This window comes from Athene cunicularia (genome assembly GCF_003259725.1).
Source record: "Athene cunicularia isolate RWA chromosome 7 unlocalized genomic scaffold, athCun1 chr7_part1, whole genome shotgun sequence".
NCBI lineage: Eukaryota > Metazoa > Chordata > Aves > Strigiformes > Strigidae > Athene > Athene cunicularia.
In genome coordinates, this window is record NW_020799107.1 from 37,717,357 (window position 1) to 37,734,750 (window position 17,394).

Sequence of the window (17,394 nt, forward strand, 5' to 3'; positions counted from 1 at the left end):
TTGGGTGCTCGGGCTCATTCAGCCTTTCCACACTAAAGGCAAGCACGTATCTTGAAGGTAAGTCGAATTAACTTTCCATACCAAAAGGAATCCCTGCTTCGGACTGTAAAGCTGCACTAATTCCCACCAGAGACAGCCTTAGGGGCTAGAGTTTATACAGTGTTTTAAATACCCTTTTTTTTTCCCCTCTATAAAACAAGGCAGAGGATCTGGGCCGTCACCAAGGCTCCCTGTCCGGGCCAGGGGGTCTCTATACAGCAGCTGCAATGGAGGCAAAAGCAGGCTTTAATTCAGTGCTTGTTTCTAAGGAACTGTGGGGGAAGTGAAGCAGGTCCTGGCCAGGCAGACGCGTTTTTGTTGTCTCTGCAGATCAGTCAGCCCACGCTCTCCAAGGCAAAGGGCTCTGGCCTGGCTTTGGGCTTACACCGACTGTCACCCAAGGGAACGAGCCCGTAGCACCGGTGGGCAAAGCTTCAACCTCCCGCTCAGGTTAGCACCAGGTCAGGGATATTTTGCTTTCTGACACAAACACATGCAACAGTCGTGGGGCCAAACGTTCCCTGGGCGGATGGAGAGGAGCGCGCCCGCCCGTGCGGAGCAAGGCACCGCAGCCATGCGCAGCCAGAGCCAGCCCGGCTGGAGACCTCCACGTGTTTCTGCAGGCGATGGCCAGCGCTCGGCCCTCGGCTGCCAGCCTGAAACCTGGAGCCAAGCGTCTGAATCGCACCGTGGGACGGAGTTCAAGGTCCCTTCCTAAGTGCTGAGCTGTCTGTTCTCCACGGGGCACTACGACAAGCTTCACCAGATGTTCTGGTTATTGTGCACAGTTGCTTCCACACCCATGTATCTGGCTTTAACCCCACCGTTTGTCCAAACAGAAACCTTCTCTACCTTTTGTTCTCCTCTCAGCTGGTGTTACTGGCAAAGAACAGCAAAGCTCTGTCTTGAGACAGCAAATCACAGGCAAAACACTCGATGTCTAGCCACGAGCTGCAGAGCCCAGACCAGCACCCGAAATGCCCCAGTCTGGGCTGACGAGTGGTGTTTGGGTGCCAGGCCGGAGCCCCCTCCGGCCCGGGGCTGGGGCTGAGCCGACGGCAGAGGGGCTCACAGGCTGAACCAAGCACGGCTGCTCGCTTCAGCAGCACTGACACAACAGCAGTCCCGTACGTAAAAGCCTCGTGAGCTGCTCTCCTGGAGACTTGCCATATTACCATCTACCTAATCCTTTTAAGAGAAATTACAGATGCCAGTACAGATTCTGCTGGCTTAGCAACATTTATTAATTAGAGAAGTATTGGGAAGGGGTTGTTTTTATTCGGGGTTCACCTTGGATAGAAGCTATTGGGTTCAGCCTGAGCTTTCTGAAAAGACCAGGAAATCTTGCCACAGTAGTATCCGAGTGGTAAACAACCACACGGTCTGCTCGGTCAGAAGACGAATGAGTCACACAAGGTATTTAAATTATCTTTAAAATTCTTCCAGTTGTATCTGAAAAACATAATTAGGCTGCTTGGGCTGAACAAATGGCCTATTTCTGTGCTGTGTGAGAGGGAGATAAAATTTCTCTTTTTCTTCACTTCTATGCCGTATTTATTAAATCACTTCATATGAGCCATTAAGTTAATCTTACTGCCTGAAGCCTCTGCTCCTGGAGAAATGGGAGCAGCTGATGATCTGCCTGAGGACGAGCAGCAGAAACACCAGCCCAAGGGGCACCTCCTGCCGCGCTGGGGCTGCAGAGGGACAGGGTCCCCGGCACAGCCCTCGGAAGAGGTCCGCAGAGCGCGACCTGCGACCTGTCACCTCCTCCAGGCGCAGCACAACCCTGCTCATCCCTGCCGCACACCCTCTGCCCTCACCTCGCTCGCCTTCAAGAGCTCAGATCATCCCACCGGTGCTCTTGGGCGCGCTCCTCCTGCTCCGGGTGCGCGGAGCTGCTCGGGGCTCTGCTGGCTCCCCCTGCACCAGCACAGCAGAGGGCTGCGGGTGTGCTCAGGAGGGTCCTTTCTCCTCCAAATCCCTGGAGTATTATGCTCCAGCACACCCGCGTAAATCACCTGCTGCAAACCACGGGGGAATCTCTGCCCTTCATTTCAGTACATTACTGCCAGGGTCTGTCTCTGTCCCACACACTGGGCTCTGTCGAACGGGACTGTCGGTGGGTTTAGTCGAAGCACTTGCTTTATTAAAGACCTTTGGAAGACTATGACTTCAGTAGCAGGAAATAAATAGCTATCATTTCTGCATTCAATTAAAAACCGTTATTAACACTAAAGTATGGTGAGGAAGTTCTGCAAATGTCCTTCACACTTCAGAGTTAGTCATTTTTCACATTAACGAAGAGGTCCACAGTGTGCCCTGATTAAAAATTAAAATAATTAAAAAGCCCAAAGCTTTTTAAATATCATCGGTACTGCTGCCTGGAAGACGCCACGCCGCGCCACCCTGCGCGCTTCTGGGCGAGCTCTGCCCCGTCCCAGGCCACGCAGCGCTCCCACGCGTCGGGGATGACGGTGCGATGTCAGACCCGACTTTCTTCCTCTTCCACCGCCCAGTGAAGGCCTGGAATGAATTTCAAAAGCTGCTTTCGGACACTGGATCTCCTGCTCTTCCGCGGGAGGGTCCCAAAACTACTGGTGCGGCTGCCGCCCTCCCAGAGCGGGGACATGGAGCCGCTGCTGGCCAGGCTGATGCTGCGGTTCCTCCGCAGGGAGGACCTGCCGGCAGCGCCGTCCCCGTCCCTGGGGAAGAAGCAGTCGTCGTCCACGCTCGACTGGCGGCTCAGGCTCTCGGCGGCGGAGTCCTCAAAGGCACCGCTCAGGCAGAAGCTATCCTCGCTGCCCAGGGTCATGGAGCTGAGGCGGCTGCGGGAGCTGCTCTCGCTGGGGAAGCGAGGCTGCGTCGGGAAGAGGGGTCCCGGCGTGGCGCTGCCATCAAGCAGGCTGGACCCCTCCAGCTCCAGCGCGCTCGGCAGAGCGTTGTCGTTCACCTCCCCTGGAAGCAGAAGGCGAGGGGGAGCGTTACTCACCCCGAGGCCGGAGTGCGGGAAGCGCCACGGCCCCCCTTCCCCTCGGGGAGCTGCAACCCAGCTGTGGGGCGCTCTCGGCCCCACCTGCAGGGTTAAAGCTGCTCCCCGGGCAACCCATTTAAACCAACCAAACAAACAGCACTCTCCCCCGGTAAGTCCAAAGTAAGAATGGAAACAAACTTTGCAACCCACATCGACTCCTTTCCCAGAGCTCAGGCAAAAGAGCCTTCGGTCTGCATTAGTCAAGCAGCGTCCAAATTCATTACTCCCAGAAAAAAAAAGCTACCCCAGGGCCAGCCCCAGGCCTTCGTAACAGGGGTAAAAGAAAGCAAATGAAAATCAGGTTCAAGAATTGAGTTTTTACTGATCAGAGAGTGTTTCCACAGGGGGACTCGGCAGCGCTGCGGTTTCCTACCCGGAAACGAGGACGTACCGTGCAGCAAGCGCTGTTCCCGCACGAGCAGAGAGCGCACCTCCACCCATTTCTGCTGCAGAGTTTGCTGTGAGGAGAAACAGGGCTCAGTCACTCCTGCACTTTCGCAGAAGTATGAAACACTTGTAAAGAAAACAGCATATCTAGAAAGTACAGGTCACCTACAGGAAGCGTTTGTACGTTCCTCTTTTGACTGAGACTATTTTCCCCGAGCTTAGCAAATCCCTTGCAGAAAGCACAAGTCCACACGTGCCTTGGGTGCTTCGGCAGAGGTACTGTGCAAACCTGATTTAAAGAGAAGCAGCCTGACACCCGGCCAACCGTGGGAGCCCAGCTCCCCGCAGGCTGCCCCCCCCCAGCCGCGGGACCCCAGCTCCCCGCAGGCCGCCCCCCTCCACCCCCCGAGGCTCCGGAGCGAGCCAGGATCGGGGCACCCCCCCCTGATTCTGGGGATGGCGCAGCTGGCCGTGGAGGACACGCCGCCCCGTGCAACCTTACAGCTGCCAGCCAGCCAGTGCTGAGCAGCAGCTTGCTTTCCCTCTGTTGCAGGTCAGCTTTTGGTGTAAAAATAAACTACTGAGTAGCTGATAAAAAAGAACCAACAAGAAGGTGAACCTCTGCGTGGAGGCACTTCCCGGTGAACTGCATGAACCCGGCGCACCGCAGACCTGCAGCTGGACCGGCTGGCAAACCACACGTTTACACACCCGAATTGGTCTCTGTGGGCAAACTGCAGCTACATTTTTTCCCTTTTCCACATTTCAGAGAGATCAATCACAAAATGAAAGCCATCACAGCAAGCCCCAGCACCCCACCGAGGCCCAGCAGCCCCCAGCAGGGCAACGGGTCCTGGGGGTCGCTCAGCCATCTACAAGGGCTCTGGGAAACAAGCCCTTTCCCGGCTGCTCTCCCCGCTGAACCCCTTCCCAGCGGGTTTGGACACCACGTGTTGGGGTGCTGGGGCCTCAGGGCTGGCAGGCGCGGGTTGGGTGGGCAGCCGTCCCCAAACTGGGGGTACGGCGGGCTCCAGCCTCCCCAAAACTGCCCAAAAACCAGCACAAAACAGGCTCACCCGCAGAACAGGAGCAATGACAGCTCTTCAGGACAATTAGACTAGAGAAGTCGGCTTATACAGTGCTGAGTAAAGTAGGTTTTGGAAGTTTTAATTCAACTAAATCCAGGAAATGGTATGCAAGAGATGATGAGGAGGTGCCCAAAGGTTTTCCCCATCCGCCCCCAGCCAGAAGAGCAACGACCTCTTTGGTTTCTCCCAGTTCTCAGTGGCTGTGGGACTGTCAGAGGGCTGCGGGGGCCCGTTCCCCGGCGTGGCCGAGCCCCCCACGGGTGCTGCGCTGGCTGCAGCGGCCGAACCGCAGAGCTGGGCACCCGCGGGCATGCTGCCGTCTCACTGCGGTTACGGGGGTTTGCACCCCGCGAGCACCCCCTCCGTAAGGCAGCGCAGACAGAAACACAACTGGGTTCTTTCCACTGTGGCGTGAGAGCGCAGGGCCGGGCACACACCTGGGTTTTACTCTGTAACAACGCTCCTTGCAGAGGTTTGGCACTTCTGGGAAACAGCTGATATCTAAAACCTCCCCTCTTGAAACAAAACCTTTCACAGCAGATTTTGAGATGTCAGTGCTATAATTTCCCCGGAAAGAAGCATGGGGGGAGAGCGATAGCCCATTCCTGGTGGCTTTACTGCTTATTTCCTCCGGATTTCTAAGGGACCAGAGCGAAGGGCCTGCCAAGGGGCACTGGGCATGCCCGGGACGGCAGCGTCCTGCTGCTGCATTCTCACTAACACAGCGATGAGCTCTCCAGCCACGTCTGCCAGCCGGCTGGGCAGTCTCAGCATCCCCATCCACTGCCCCAGCTCCCACCACGTGGCCCCTGTGCCCACGCCAGCCTCCCAACGCATCCCACCAGGCTGGGCCCCGCCAGGGTGCAGGGGTTTGCCCCAGCCCCAGCCCCGCAGGGAGCACCAGCAGCGGGGGAGCGACGCCTAAACCCATCCCGGCTGTTCCCAAAAGCGACCCCATAGCCCCCACCAGTTTAATGAGCCTCGGAGGGGAAGCCCAGCTCACGGAGCTCTCACCCTGGTCTCCTTGCTGCTACCATCTTCTAAGGCGAAGTGAGGGTGACCAAGACACAACCCGCACAGCCCAGCACTGCCTCAGCACCCCGCCAGCACAGACCGGGGGAGCTTGGGACCATCCAGCCCCCCATTTCCTCCATCTACAGCATCAGTGGCACACAGCAAATGACAACACCCCGTGCCATGCTCTCATAAATGCAGCATGAACCAAATGAAATGAACATTGTTTTAAACATGCTAAATACTAAACATGAGATCGCTCCCCCTGGGCATGGTACATAGGGCAAACCCTGCCCCTGCCGCTCAGCCCGGGCAAGCCCAACCCATTGGGCAGGAGGGTTGTTCTCACCAGATTGAGCTTTAACACACTTTTTAAAATGCCACACTCCTGCATGGAGGATTTCAGCACAGAGTTGCCGTAAGGAAAAACTCCTCACTCAGGCTGACCGAGGCCCGGCCCCTGCGCAGCTACAGTGGGGTGAGTGGAGAGACATGCTGGGGTGCTGGCACCTCAAATTACTGTGCGGGAAAGTATTGCCAAAAAACTACACGGAAAATATTAGAGGGCCAGTGTCTGGGGGTGCTGGTGGCAGGGAACACGTAGGGGTGTGCCCCCTGCCAGGACACCCACCCACCCCCTCAGCAGTGAATCCACAGCAGCCCTCTGTGTTCAGCAGTGGATGAGCGAACCCATTATATTACCTTCAGTAGCTGCAGCTTGGTCTCGAGCTCCATTTTCCGCAGAAACATGGCCCCGTTGACAGTCTCTAACCTGTGAGGAGCGGGAGATGTTGGCACCGAATGGAAGAGGAGTGCTGGGCACTGCCAAGGCTGATGAGCCCCACGCCGCAGCATTGCACCAGATCACATCACACTGCAGATCACCCCAGATCACCCCAGATCACCACAGCTCACCCCAGCTCACCGCAGCTCACCACAGATCACCGCAGCTCACCCCAGCTCACCCCCCCTGCGGCGCAGCACAGGGTGCCGCAGGGCTCCCGGGGAGCGGCTGCAGGTGGGGGACAGGGAGCACCCACCCATCCAAACCCTCTCCTCCAAGCCTGCAATCAGCACCAGCGGTGCTCGTGCAAGATGAGCAAAAGCGTGGCAAGAGCAGGAGAAAAAGGGCCAGGAGGGTCAACACCAGTGCCCCTTCCCAGAGCCCCGGTCCCCCTCCCGAGTCCTCACCTGCTGCACAACCCAACCCACGGGGGTTTCTGCCCCTGAGACAGCACAGGCCCGCAGGGTCGCACGAGAAGCTTTCTTGGCTTCCAGCGGGAGAGACTATTAAGCTAAGAAGGAGGGATGCCTACCTTAAATAGTTCCCTGAAGACTTTATCAAGTCTACTATTTGCTTGTGACTAAACCCATCCGTGTTCACGCCGTTGATGCCGGAGAGGATATCGCCTGTTAGAGACACAGAGAGGTGAAAGTCAGCATCTGCAGCACACGCATGCCCTCCACATGCTCTCCAATAAAAGTAATTGGGAGAGAAGCAAGACGAGGCCACCCACAGCAGGAAAAGCCATGAATAGTTACCGATCTGGAGGCCAGAGAGATGGGCAGGACTTTCTTCTTGAATTTTGCAGACACAGGTGCATACCTCCAGGGAGTTATCATTTTGGTGCGGAAATCTGATTGTCTGTTCATACCAAAGTCACAGTGTTACCGATATTAAAGGCACGAAAACAATTTTTAAAATTAATAGCCTTTCTACACGTTTTTTTGAATGAAAAGGCTGTGATGAGCAGGGTACAGTATCATGCAAGTGAGAACACCAAAATGTGATAACCTAACAATTAGAAATTGCGTTCTTATGATAGAGAACAGCAGACACCTGACAGATGTATGTTGGTTTTGGGAAAAAAAAAATAAATTTTAAAGCAAGTTGGTTATGCATTATGAAAAACTGAGTGACTTCAGTCAAGAATATCTGTTAGCAGGGATGTGGACCGCTCTCTGGAAGGGTATGTCACGTTCCCAGCGCAGCAGGGCAGGGTGACCCGGGCTGTGCAGGTGCTGGACTCCCACTCACAGCGAGTGCTGGTGCTGACAGATAAACTGGTTCCCAGTGAGAACTGAAAAGCAAAGAGTTGAACTCTTCTTTGGCTCTTGCGGCCTCTTAAACTCATTATCCACACATGGCCCCACACTCCCTCCAAAGTGCTTTTAATTCTTGACGTACACATTTAAACATACATTAAGTAATTCTCGGTACAAATCCATCATGTGATTATCAGCGCCGACACGTATTTAGAAAAATGCAAAAGTGGGTGATGACCAGATCTTGCACTGACAGGAAATGTCTTCTTGCTTTCATGCAGATATCAGTATTTAGCCACATCTTCCTACCGATATTTAAAACTGAAGCTGAACTTCCTGAAAACCTGTGGCAGCCACATCTAAACCGGATATAAGCAGTCATGTTAGATTCCCAAATTTCTCAGCCAGCACAGAACAAACAGGGATGAAGACCAGGTGAGTTCAGAGCTTATCATCTGGCCAAATCACAAGGCAGTGATTTCAGCCCTTAGACCAACACTAGAACTTCTGGCTAAACCAAGAGCGCCAAGTGAAGCACGAGGGTCTTGGAGGACAAGCCACTGCAGGTGACATTTGCCTGTTTTGTCTTTACCTAGTGCAGAGGGGTAGGTCTCACCCACTAACCTGGAAGACTGGCCCAGCTTGAGCAAGACAAGCGGGACAAGGGGGATGGGGCTCGTCACACCCAAGGGGAGCCATCTGGACAGAGGTGTGGACATCTCCGGCGTGTGACTGATGGCCCCAAGAGAAGCACTCCGACCTGGGGGTGGACTTCCCTCTCGTGTACCTTCTGCTCCTGACAGACGGCAGCAGACGTCGGGCCGTGGTTTGGGAGGGGACATCTAGCTTTGAGGTGGCTGCACTGAGGGGACAGGCGTGCTACCACTCGTCCGCCTCACCCCAGGCTCTGGTCCATGAGTGGGAAGGAGGAGAAGAAGCAATAGCGTGGGAGAAGCTCTGGCGTTCGGCCATCACTGTAGTTCTCATGTGCTCCCTGCAGATGGTAGACCTGGAGTTTCACATCATCTTGTTCTGGTCTGCCTAAATTTAACTCGTAGTAATGAAATTATAGCTTCTAAATAATGGCTTATCCTTGGTATCAGACAGATGCTGCCATTCCATAGCCTGGACTTTCTAGTGAAGTGCTCATGCTGAATGTACATTCAGGAAGAAAATGTGCCAAGAACAATTATTTTTATCAGAACGTCACATATAATGAAAATCTGCCCTGACGATTTCTACAAAAGCCCAATAATTGACTCAATTATCCTCCCTTCTGAAAGCTCGCCACCGTTCACGACCTGAACGCTTACCCGCTCATTAGTCACAGAACCAAATTTGAAAAAGTTAAGCTTTTCCTCATAGACCCATTTCACTGAAAACACCAGTTTCCCTTTGTGCACAGATACAGGAAGCCCTTTGAAGATGCCCCAGCGCTGCCGCCACCGAAACCGGGGGGGTGTGGGAGGGCCGCAGGGGCACCGAAACGGGCTCCTGCCTGCAGGTCCCAGTCAGCCCGAGCCCTGCGGTGCTGCCACATCCCGCTGCTCCCAACACTCCATCCTTGTACTCTCGGGATTGGCTTTTGTTTGTTTAGGATTTTAGCAGGTCTAAGAGTTACGGTTCTCACAAAAATCTACAGAACGATAATCTCCCATTAGCAGTACGGCTGTGAGATTCCACTTTTCCTGATTTTTTTTCCACTTTTTTGCTGATTTACTGACTTCTACATCTAACAAAATGTCTTTCTACATGGTTTAGCCCCCCAAAAGTCATGCTGAGTAGTTATTTCTTAAGAGCCATACCAATACTGTACATTTACTTCAAAACTCCATATGTCTCTATATATGTTAAAGGATGTAGTAAAATGATAGGATAAGGTAATGTTTGGAGAGGGAATTTTTTATCTCTCGTTTTTTTATATGAACATATTCTCATACACAATTCTGCCCCAAAATGTTCACTTATGGAGGTAAGAAGACACTGGCATTGCCTCATATTTGGATTTGGATGAGATTTCTCCTACGTTCAAGGCTCTGACTTGTGAGCAGGCCAGAAGTTCTCATCTGTGACCTTTGCTATTTAAAAATTCCTTGGAAATGCATCCTAGTTCTGTATCAGTGCTGTGAGGTCTGCAGCTCTCATGAGGAGCTGACAGATACCATTCTCTGCTCCAGGCTGTCTTAATTTTGAGGATGTTACACCTACGAGTTTGCACCATGTTTTATTTCTAAATGAATCGACGTGTCCTGTAAGTCTTACCTGGATTTCAAACCCAAACGTCTCTTTATCTTCTTTTAATATAGCAACGAGGTGTCTGGAAGGAGAACACACAGAATTCCGTACGGATGCTGGGGTGCCACACTTTGTGCACTCTATTTCTAACCAAAACTGTTGTGCTCTCCCCCGCCCCCCCCATGCCCGCAGGGTGTCAGCACGCCTTCCCCCACGCTGCAGTGGTGGTGCCTGCTCTTTGCTGACTCAAACTGAATGTCACGATTTCACCTGCATGTCCCAGGTGTCGGGCACCACTCCCGGCCTTGCACCCTTGTCCCGTGAGGGCTGCTGAACAGGAAGATTCCCAGGACACACATTTCGTGCAGGGTAAGTAAATAACAATGATTAGAGAAGAATATCTTCATACCTTTGTGGCCTGGAGGAGTCGCCCAGGGAGCTGGATCGGGCTAAGGCAAGCTGGAACCAGAAATGGGAGTGGAAACGGGTCAGTAGGTTCATGGTTCTTTGAGGCACATGGCTAAAGTCAGCAGTTTAGAGAAAAACTCGGCACCAGCTTGCACCAACGCAGCCTCTCCCTCAGTCAAATAAGAATTTAAACTGTCAGATGAGGAGGAGGAGCAGCTAGGTCCAGGATGCAAGACAACGCACCGTCACAGCCAAAGCCACCCGTGAGATGCTGGCGGGGAGCTCCGCCGGGCCCAGGCAGAGGCAGCAGCCTCTGGGCATGCTGGCTGCTCCCTGCAAGGCTTGGAAGAGGCCCCCTCCTGCCCAAGCAGACTTCCTCCACCTTATGGTTCCTTTCCAAGTGAGCTAGAGAGTAATTTTACAGAGTAACGGGTCTGACATCGATGCCTGTGGGGGACGTTTAACTGGCATTGCTGCAAGGTGAAGTAGCAACGGCGACACGTTCTGGTGTGAAGGGTTGCATTAACCTACAAGAGGCTGTTGTTGAGGGAATTCACGTTTATTCTTCTTATGTTGGAAATTAAGCCCTGGAAAAGCCTAAAGCCCTGGTTATAGGTCAGCTTTTTCATTTTTCCAAACCTTTTAAATATAAAATTCCATATTTCCAAAATAAAAAACCACATGGGTACTCTTAGCACATCATAATATATATTTTTCAGTTGTTCACCTCCAGAAAACGTCTGGGCATCCTTGCTGGAAGATGGCAATGCAGTACCCGTTCCAACTTCAGTAGAAAAAATTTGCCACCTGTTACCTCTCCAACCTTTCCTGCAACAAGCTAAGACTGAGAGCTGAGCTACCACCAGCCAATATAAGAAGCAACACAAGGCTTATTTTGCATGGGCGTGATGATTTGACACCTTCACAATTTGCTGTCCTAAACTCACAGACACCTACTTCGGAGGGGGATAGAGGTCTGGAACCAGAAGTGACTTGGCTGGGAGACGCCTGTAGCGGTGGAAGAGCCCGCGGCAGCGAGGTGCTGTTGAGCGTGATAGAGATTGCTGTGAAAAGGCATGAGAGCACGTGGGAAAATTCAGGTTGAATCCCAAGGAATATTTTCTGATGGCAAAAGAACTTGGGACAGGAAACTCCTCCCTGAACTGCTGGAGGTGTAATTTCTATGGACAGTAGAAGTGGGAAAGACAAGAGGCACGGCCGCTCACGAGACCCTGCATGGACAGGCCATGGGAGATGGACCTCCCACTGCTCCCTGCAGTGTCCCCAGTCCTCTTCTTTTGCATAATTACAAAAAAACCCAAAGCTACATGGCAGCCCTGTGTTTCTGAACGAGAGAAGGACTATTCCCTCTCTGTGGATCACCTGGCTTTGTTGTGGCACACTTGGGGAGCAAGGGGCCAGCTGGGGCTGTGGCTGGGCAAGTGGCCGCCCCAGGCCACGAGCTACGGCTGGGCTGCTCCATCCTCGGGGCGCACAGGCACTTGGGCTCCTGTGGAGGATGAGGGGCTGACGGGCACACAGCACCAGGGTGTCTCTCCGGCAGTGGGGACGCCTCAGAATGCTGAAGCGAGTGAGGCTCCAAGCTTCGGGAGGCCAGGGATCGCCGTCAGGCCCCCTCACGCTGTGACTAGTGAGCCCAAATCACGTCTCTGCTATGCCAAGACCTCACCTTGCTTTCGTACCTTTCCCCTAAAAATCTGTGAGTGTTTATAAGCTTAATGCCCATCAGAAAAGGCAGGAAGCACCTAAATCAGCCACTTATCTCTGGTTTGTTCTGGTGGCTGCGTAGCACTGCCGAGCTAGCGATGCCTGGTCATGGCACCGAGCATCAGGAGCCCTGCTGCAGGCTGGGTGGGCCTGGGCCTGAGCGGGTCTCTGGAAAAAGCCAGGATCAGTGTTAAACATTGATCCTTCCCATAAAAATGAACCACGAATAAGGGATTTTATCACTGAGATGTTTGCAGTCAGTATGGCCAAATGCCTTTGGCAGTACAGAACGATGCCACAGCCTGACCGCCCCCAGAAACACCCGACGTTACACACACGCGTTTACGGGAGAGGGGGGAGAGCCAAGTGGGTCACAATAAACAGCACGACAGGTGAAAGAGCCCACGGTGGGCGCTGGCCCGGGCTGCTGGGCCCTGCAGCACCCGGCACGGCCCGCGCAGAGCCGTCCTCGGGGCTGGCGCCCGTCTTGGAGTTCGTCTTTAACCGGCCCAGCCGCGTCACAGCCGCTGCCGCCGCACAAAGGGAGCTGGATGCCGCCCAGCAGCAGCGTTCCCAGGATTAGTCTGGCTCTGGCTTCCCTTTATCTCCCCACACTTGTGCAAAGAAAAGGATTAAGTGCCTTTCCGTTACTGAACAAAGCAAAGCCCTAAGTGCACAGATATTATGTACCACTCTTCTGATAATACTTTCAGATTATAATGTGTCTCAAACATTTTCTATTTAGGCTTCTTCATGCCAGACAAATAGACCCAAGCTGGGATTGCTCAGCTGGCAATTTACTGCAACAGCAAGAGTTTTGTGGGAATCCAGTTGCGAACGACAGAAATGTGCTGTTCTGGGGGAAACGCCCAGCTGAGAGAGACGGCCCAACCAGCCCCAACAGTTCTAGCAAAATGTTCCAAAATCTGGATGGAGATAACTCGTGGTAGGCGCTTTCTGCCGGCACTGCAGAGCAAAGGGCAGCCCAGCCAGGCGGCTCTACTGCGGTGACCGCGGTTTAAGGGAGCGCCCGGCCAGCAGGAGCCTCCTTTGGCGCCCAGCACTGCTGTGAACGGGGAAGAAACACAGCCGGGGCAGATCTCGGCTGCAGAGGCACTTCATGTGCCCGAGCCCCCGCAGGCAGAATGCCTCTTCCTCGCTCCTCCCAGGAGCTTCCCAGGCTGCCAGCACTGCAGAGATTTCACTGCAGTCCCCAAACCGGCTAAAGGCACCCAGCAGGAATCCTTCTAGCACCCTGCAACCAGGAGTCGCAGTGAACACGGGGGGGGTCACTCGGGAAAACTCAAACGGTTCTGCTCGCCCCTGCAAACGCGGGCAGGAAGGAGCCGTCGGCTCCCGGAGCACAGGAGGGTCCCCGTACCTGCTTGTGCCCGCGGGGCAGCGTCCCCACCGTGTTGGCCAAGTGCTGGATCCTCCTGCTGTCCATCGGCAGAGCCGCGTCCCCGCCGGCAGGGCCGGCCCCGAGCCCTACCAGGTTGGCGTTATGGTTCTGCTGAAGGAGCCGCCTTAGAGCCATGCTGGAGGAGGGACACTCAGAGCAGCTTTGCCAAACGCTGGGGCATGGCTGAGGAAACTGAAATGCGCTCGTCTCTCTGCAATCAAAAAGTACAAGGCCGGAAAGCCACCACGTGACCTGTGGTTTAGGTGCACGTTACGTTAATCTCTTCTAGCAGATCGCCAGGGCGCTCGGTATGTGTTGTGCTCAAAGGAGAGTTAAGAATTAGGCTTGGCAATTAAAGAAATCTGCTTAATTTTTTTCCATTCCCGCACACAACAGTTCTCACTGAACGGCTGCTTCTCTCTGCAATCATTCATCCTTAAAGCACTACTTGCTTCAGACACTTGCCTGAATTCAACTTGTTTGTCCTCTCACTTGCTCAGCATCCCCTGCATCACTCAGGTTACCGTCTGGCAAGGCCCGGAGCAGAATGCTGTCGTTGGCTAGCGGTGCCCGTGCGTGACTTTCCAGCCGCAGGGAGGGAAGGAAGATCTGCAGGCCACAGCCCGAGAGCAGGAGCTGAAACCCCCGCGGAGCAAGGGCAGCACAGCGCCCTCAGCACAGCGCCCGCCCGTTGGCAAGGAGCAGGGCTCCCCAGCGAAGCAGCAAACGCGGGGCCTAGGGAAGGGACCCGAGGGGCTGCCTTGGCAGAGTGGGGGCAGGCACAGGGCCGGGAGAGCCTCGGCCAGACGGCACCCTTGCACCTCTCCCGGCTGCCCAGGCGAGGGGGAGGCAGCCACGCTGTGCCCGGCCCGGGCCACGCACCGAGCCCACGCGGGTGGGCAGGGGGCGCGATCGTCAGCAACACCCCGGGTGCCCTCCAGACCCCCCAGGCGTCGGCCCCGCACACCCGCCTGACACAGTGCTGCAGGGACCTGCCAGCGTTCCCAGCCGGCTCTGGCCAGAGTGGGGCCCGACCCCTGCGGCCAGCCGCTGCTCTAAAATCGACATTTACGGGGGGTTCCTCTCTTCCAAGGGATTTTGTCCCAGCACCAAACACACTTGGGACAATTCACAGCTCAGAATTTTGGCTGGTTTGTTTTTTTCACTCCAGTGAAAAACTGCCCACTGTCGGTGGGCAAGAGCTCTACAATTTTTTGCTGAGTCAGCTGGAGAAACACCAGGTTGGTAAATGTCCAAAGGCACTGGAGTTTGTCACGATAAACCCTTGCTGGCATTTGAGCCTTTGCAGGGGAAAAGCGAGGCTGTTGCTGTCAAAACAGGGAAGTAATAAAAGTGTACAAGGGACATTCATTTTTCACAGTAGAGACTTTTTCCACAGTTCGGAGCTGGTTTCTGTGCCTGCCACACCAGCTCTGCCGGCGAGGGCGGCGCGGGTCGGGTGTCCGGCTGCGGCCAAGAGCACCCACCCACAGGAAAGGTGAAGCTTTCAAGTAAGGGATTGTGAAAGCAGCAGAATGAGTTTCTGAAACGAGTGTCGATTTAAAAAAGAAACCCGCATCTCCTCTTATACTGGAAACAATCGGGTTTTGGTCTGCAGAGCGCCACAGATCACACCATGATCTTGGCAGAAGCTCGGAGTAAAACAATGAGCATGGTGGGACGGGCCTTGCAGCTAAAGGATAAGTAAAATTTAACTCCGAGCACAGGAGGGTTTTGTTTCCCCCTTTTTTTTTTTTTTTCCTGGCTGATTTTTATCACATTTCTGACACAGTAAGTTTATTTTCCTCCCCCTACTCGCCCAGCCCCTTGCTGTGGCACCTCACCAGGGAGGAGCTGCCTCCCCCCTCGCTCCCACAGCGGGTCAGCACAGCCCCAACCGGCACCGGCATGGGCACGGGATGGCACCGGCTGCTCCTCCCGCCATGCTGCGAACCATCCAGGAGCCATCCCGTGCCCTTCGAGGTGCTCTGCTGTGCCCAGACAGAGGGACAACCCAGAGAACATTTCATGCATGTTCCAACGTACCTGCACTCACGGCCCTGTGGGCAACCGGCTCCTCGCCAGCGGTGGCCAGGCAGGGCCCGCTGTCCAGCGGAGCGGGGTGAGATGGAGGGAAAAAGCAAGTGCCAGACTGGAGAAGAGATGGGGATAATCGAGCCTGGAAAATGCCTTCCTTCGCAAAGCAGGCACGGAGTTATGCCCTGCGTGGGGTGATCTTTCCAGCTGATGAAAATTAAAGAATTTTTTCCACATTGTTGTCACATCACGAAAGACTTTTTAAAAAATGAAGTCACCAGTTTTCACCAAAAATAAAGGACCTTTTGCAGAATTGGGCTGGCAGCAATCACCAGCAGTACAGTGGGGGGGACCCTGTCTGGGTGCAGGTTCAGCACTGCTGGGGAAACACCCCCTTGGCAGGGGGGTCCACAGCAGCCCAGGGGCCCCCTGCAGCCGGGCGGAGCAAGCTGTGCCTCTCCTCCCCCCCCCGGGGTCCTCCAGCCGAACCCCTGCACGGCTCCTGCCCTCAGGGGGGGTTCTGCCAACCCAGAGAAGGCGGCTGCGGCACACCAGCACTTCTTCCCGACACCCAGCCTCTAGTCTGGCAAAGGGCAGATAAAACCCGGATTCTGCAGGAGATACCGGTGACACAGCAGGCAGGAGAATGGTATTTGTCCACTTTTGCAGCAGTGTTGGCAATGCTTTGGGCTAGAATAGTGAAGGGGATTTTTGCTTTTATTCTTATTTCATGGCAGTCCTGACGCCTTGCCCTGTGACTGCCCGGGGAGCGAGCCCGCAGACGTGGTTGGGTGAAGGATGTTGCCCACCCATGTCTTCCCGGGGATCCTGAGGAACATCATTTCTTGCTTCAGCCAAAGGCTGGGTTAGTAGTGTACATTATTTAGTATAACCAATTTAAAATATGGCCACTGAAACATTTTTATATTTGGCAGCTATCTGGAATGAAAAAAATAACATGCTCTGGCCCAAGGTCAAACTATTCATTCTCTAAGCACCATCAGTGCCACAGAAGTTCATGTTTCTGGGTAACGTTCCCCCTTTACACCGAGGTGTCCCAGCTCGCGCCGCTGCCCGTGCTCTGCCCTGGGCACTGGGGAAGGCGAGTGCTGTGGCACGGGGACTCCGGGAGAGCGGCGGCACGGGGCTGCCCTGCGCCGGGGGCTCTGCTCATGGCCCTGGAGGGTCGGTACGTTCCCATCTTAAACATTCGCCCCTCGAAAACCCAGTATCTTGCAAGAGAAAAATACCCCGTCAGAAAACATCTGGTGCACACAGCTGGAGGAAGGTTTGTGGCTGGCGGGCCGGTGCCTCTCCTGGCAGCCAGACGGGGACAGGTATGCGTTGCACGTCACAGCGGCACCACAGGGACGATTTCAGATTCCATCCTTCACCTCCAGAAAGGAGAATGAGCTGCCGGGCAGGTGCAGCGGGAGCCCCTCTGGGTTAAGGGGCAGCAGTGACCCTGCTCGCAGTTTGAGTTTCTCACCTCCTTCACCATGCTCCTTCAAACAAAAAACGTTTAAAAATCGATGCACGACAGGGGGAAAGTGATCTCTTTTTTCCTGAGAAATGTAAGCTGTATCTCAGGGATGGCATCTGCTTGCTAAACACACTGAGTAATGTGAGGACTACGGTGACTCAAAGCCTCTTCCCTTTTCCTGCTCGCAATCACCCTGCCAAGTGCCTTTGAAAACAAACCCAGTGCCTTTCAGTTCCTCAGGCAACCCTCTTTTACGTCTCTGAAACCCAGTGACTCATCTCCAAACAAGCCGAGAGGAGAAACAAATGAGATCTCCCATCAGAGCGAAGAGCGGGGCGGTGGTCTCAGAGCCAGGTGCTGCCCCCGCACCGGGGGGATGCCACGCACCCGCACCAGCCCCGCGCCCCACGTCCCTCACCCGCACCCCGACGGCCGCCTTGCAGGCCAGGGCCCGGGGCTGCTGCGCTCCGGCCTCCTCCGCGGCACCGCCTGG

The 17,394-nt window shown here is 54.6% G+C and overlaps 1 protein-coding gene across 1 annotated transcript; it reads right to left on the reverse strand.

Moving 5' to 3' along the window:
- Window positions 1-1,310: 1,310 nt before the first annotated feature.
- Window positions 1,311-13,546, reverse strand: CYTIP (cytohesin 1 interacting protein). The gene is made up of 8 exons (XM_026852630.1): window positions 13,361-13,546; window positions 10,253-10,302; window positions 9,871-9,925; window positions 7,105-7,207; window positions 6,879-6,972; window positions 6,265-6,334; window positions 3,465-3,531; window positions 1,311-2,997 (listed from the first exon to the last, which is right to left on the reverse strand). Exons 1-8 carry the CDS (start codon window positions 13,514-13,516, stop codon window positions 2,525-2,527), a joined length of 1,068 nt encoding a protein of 355 aa, XP_026708431.1. The 5' UTR covers window positions 13,517-13,546; the 3' UTR covers window positions 1,311-2,524.
- Window positions 13,547-17,394: the final 3,848 nt, after the last annotated feature.

Excerpts from the sequence above, each read along its gene's own strand:
- CYTIP (XM_026852630.1), bottom strand. The coding sequence starts at position 13,516 with ATGGCTCTAAGGCGGCTCCTTCAGCAGAACCATAACGCCAACCTGGTA. Across the intron at positions 10,303-13,360 it reads TGCCCCGCGGGCACAAGCAG|CTTGCCTTAGCCCGATCCAG; the intron begins GTACGGGGACCC and ends TTCTGGTTCCAG. Across the intron at positions 2,998-3,464 it reads GGAACAGCGCTTGCTGCACG|GGGAGGTGAACGACAACGCT; the intron begins GTACGTCCTCGT and ends TTCTGCTTCCAG.